Consider the following 2,923-nt stretch of genomic DNA (forward strand, 5'->3'; position numbering starts at 1 on the left):
AAGCTCTGATTTGTATTTCTCTGTGATTATGAATGAGGCTGAGCATTATCCATATCTTTAGGATTCTGTATTGGGTTCTGTTTGGGGGTCTTGGGAGACTGGGATCTTCACCCCATTTCCCAGATTTGGAAGCTCAGGCCGTGGAACTCCACATAAATGGAGCTAGACCTGAAGTGTGACTGGCTCCATAGCCCACCCTTACTTGCTTTGCAGACAAGCATGAGACGAAGCTGAAGGGAGTCATCTATTTCCAGGCCATTGAGGAAGTGTACTACGACCACCTGCGCAGTGCAGCCAAGGTCAGGGGTGGAGGGCACCAGAGGGGGGCCAGAGGGACAGCCATGGGGAAGGGGTGGCCTGGTGGGGCTCTGGGAGCAAAGGCCTCCAGCCTGCTCTCTACAGAGGCTCCAACCCAGTCCTTGTTCTCTTTGTCAACTTTCTCTTCCTTTCTCCCTCTCCCCTTCCCAGAAGAGGTTTTTCCGCTTCACTATGGTGACTGAGGTACCCCTCCCCACTTAGCTGTAACCAGCACATTAACACCTCCTGTACCTCACTCATCCCTGACCCTTGACTCTCCCCTTCATCCCCCCTCACTTCCCCCAGGCCCAAGAGAGGAGCAGAAAGCAGGTTGCAAAGAGCAAGAAGCTCCTCTGGGCTTGGGTGCCTCCCTCTCCTTGCTGCCTCCCTCCTCTCCTGGAAATGACAGCAGGATACCTCCCCATGGGGGGCTGATACAGAAGGGATGGCTGGAAGGGGTGGAGGGGACCCTCAGAGACTAGATTTGATAGGGAGAAATTGATACACAGGAGATATCTGAGGCTGGGGCCTGCTTCCCTAATGCAAGTCAGCCTCCCTGCCACCAACCCTCTGATGCCCACCCCAGTCCTGGTCTCTGCTCCTCTGGGGTCCCGGGGCCTAGTACCCTACTTATAGCTTTTTCTGTCTGCCCGTGTTTTGCTGAGAGGAAACTCTGGTCCTCACTGGAATAGCCCTTTGTGTCTGATCCTCTTGATACTCACTTTTGAACTTGGGGTGTCAAAGACCAGAGCCCCCCTTGTCAGGGTATAGCTCTGTCAGGGTCCAGGGAGTTTAGAGAGCCCAGGACTGCTGTGGTGTGAGAAGGGAACATTTCAGCCTGGGGCTCACATGGACTGGTGGGGACTAGGCTCTGGGCCTATTTAGGACTCAGTCCTAAGCTCCAGGGCTTTCTGGGGGCTGGGAGGGGAAAAGGCAGATAGGGAGGCAGGTGAGACTATTCCTGGGCATGGGTGAGCCCCATCTTAGACCTTCCTCTCTTCCCTTGGCAGAGCCCAAACCCAGCCCTCACATTCTGCGTGAAGACCCATGACCGGCTGTACTACATGGTGGCCCCATCTGCAGAGGCCATGCGCATCTGGATGGATGTCATCGTCACAGGGGCTGAGGGCTACACTCAGTTCATGAACTAACTGCTGTGGGCCTCCTGGCAGAGCACAACTGAGGCTTTTGTATAAGAAGACTTTAATATTCTGTAAAGAGCTTGGTCCTGTGAGTTTCTGGGCTCTGGCCTCCTGAAGAACCAGCCAGAAGAAGAAAAGTGGAGGTGGCTTTGCTGCCTCCTGGGAGCCCAGAACTTGCAGTAACCCTTTAGGGTCCTGCCCCGGGCCCAGCCAGGGCTGAGGAGCTGTTACAGAGAGGGCCTCAGCTCCGACCTGACACCTGCTCTCCCCAGCCTGTTTTCTCTTTTCTAAAAGACAAATTATGGTACCATAAGCTGCCAAAGATCCCCTCCTGCCTCAGACCCCTTTGCCAGGGGCTTTGGGGGCTGAGCAGAACCACATCCAGAGTGGGGTAATAGCTCAGGCAGCCCACTTCCCACTTCTCAAACCCCACTCTGCCCCATTGTTCTCCTTTCCCATATCCTTTGTATCACCTTGCTCAAGGGCCAGAGATCTCAAGTGTCATCCTTGAGGTCCCAGCTCCATCCCCTAGTTGCAGACCCATCACCATGGTTACCATAGCGACTGCTTCATTGCCATGGTTACATACTAATTGCTGCAGCTCTGTGGCCCAGCCCACTGCTTCAGCTATGGGCCATCTGAGGGTACGTGCCATCATCTCTCCAGCCCAGGCCCCTGGGCATCTCATGCTGGGGGAAAGGGACTGAACACCTCTTCCCTGCCCCATGCCTGTGTCTTCAGCCCTTATGCACAGCCTGCCAGCCCCCCAGTCCAGCCCTCTCCCTTCCACTGGTGCCTTGCTTAGAGCCAGAAGGGATGAAGCCGGGGGATCTAGGGAACAGAGGAGGAGCAATGCGGTTGGGAGGGGAAGCTAGAAAGGTTATAGTTGAGTTCTGTACAGGGTCGAGTTTCCGACAGGGAAAGAGGATTCCTCCGATGCTCCTAGAGGGAAAGCCTGAGCAGGAGATGATGCAGCAGAGGGGAAGGGCCCTGTGGTGCCACTGCCCTTCCTTCAGCCTCCGAAGGGCGATGGAAATGGAGAGTGGAGGACCAGGCCTCCAGCTGTCCGGCCTCGCCCTTCACGCCTTAACACAAAGCCCACCTCCCCTTCTCTCCTTCCCAGCATTAAGCCCTTGGTTGCGTGGGCCCAGGCTGGGGGTTTTCAGTATTTGTAAGCATTTCAGCAGAACAATAAAGCCTTTGGACTACGGAAGTGAGTGGAAGGCCGGAGGTGTGGGACTTGGCACTGGGGCACTTGGGGTAGGAGGGATAGGTCTTCCCCCTAGAGCAGGATTTCCACCCTGTTCAAGGTTCCAGGAGGGAGCTAGGCCCTAACCCATGACCTCCAGGTCATGAACCTGCCCCCCACTTCACTCTGAGGACAGGCTGGGAGGTAGGAGGGCATGAAGAGGCAGGGGAAGATGGGAACTGGTGCAGAGGTTTAATGGGACAGGAGCTGGCGCAGAGGTTTAATGGGACAGGAG

The 2,923-nt window shown here is 55.7% G+C and overlaps 1 protein-coding gene across 50 annotated transcripts in view; it reads left to right on the forward strand.

Moving 5' to 3' along the window:
- The window catches only part of PHLDB1 (pleckstrin homology like domain family B member 1), a 52,435-nt gene extending 49,786 nt beyond the window's left edge, over positions 1 to 2,649 (forward strand). For 27 of the 50 annotated variants that reach the window (XR_012423760.1, XR_012423758.1, XR_012423759.1 and 24 more), the window contains 2 exons: positions 214 to 299; positions 1,308 to 2,649. Coding sequence is in view for 47 of the 50 variants with exons in the window: in XM_074015383.1 (XP_073871484.1) it covers positions 214 to 299; positions 1,308 to 1,448 (227 nt within the window). In the remaining 3 variants the exon portion in view is untranslated. Of the gene's footprint in view, positions 1 to 213; positions 300 to 468; positions 502 to 1,307 lie in introns of all 50 variants that reach the window. The other 23 variants (XM_074015378.1, XM_074015373.1, XM_065529073.2 and 20 more) reach the window with 1 other exon arrangement.
- The last annotated feature ends 274 nt before the right edge of the window (positions 2,650 to 2,923 follow it).

Source organism: Macaca fascicularis, chromosome 14 (assembly GCF_037993035.2).
Source record: "Macaca fascicularis isolate 582-1 chromosome 14, T2T-MFA8v1.1".
Lineage (NCBI taxonomy): Eukaryota > Metazoa > Chordata > Mammalia > Primates > Cercopithecidae > Macaca > Macaca fascicularis.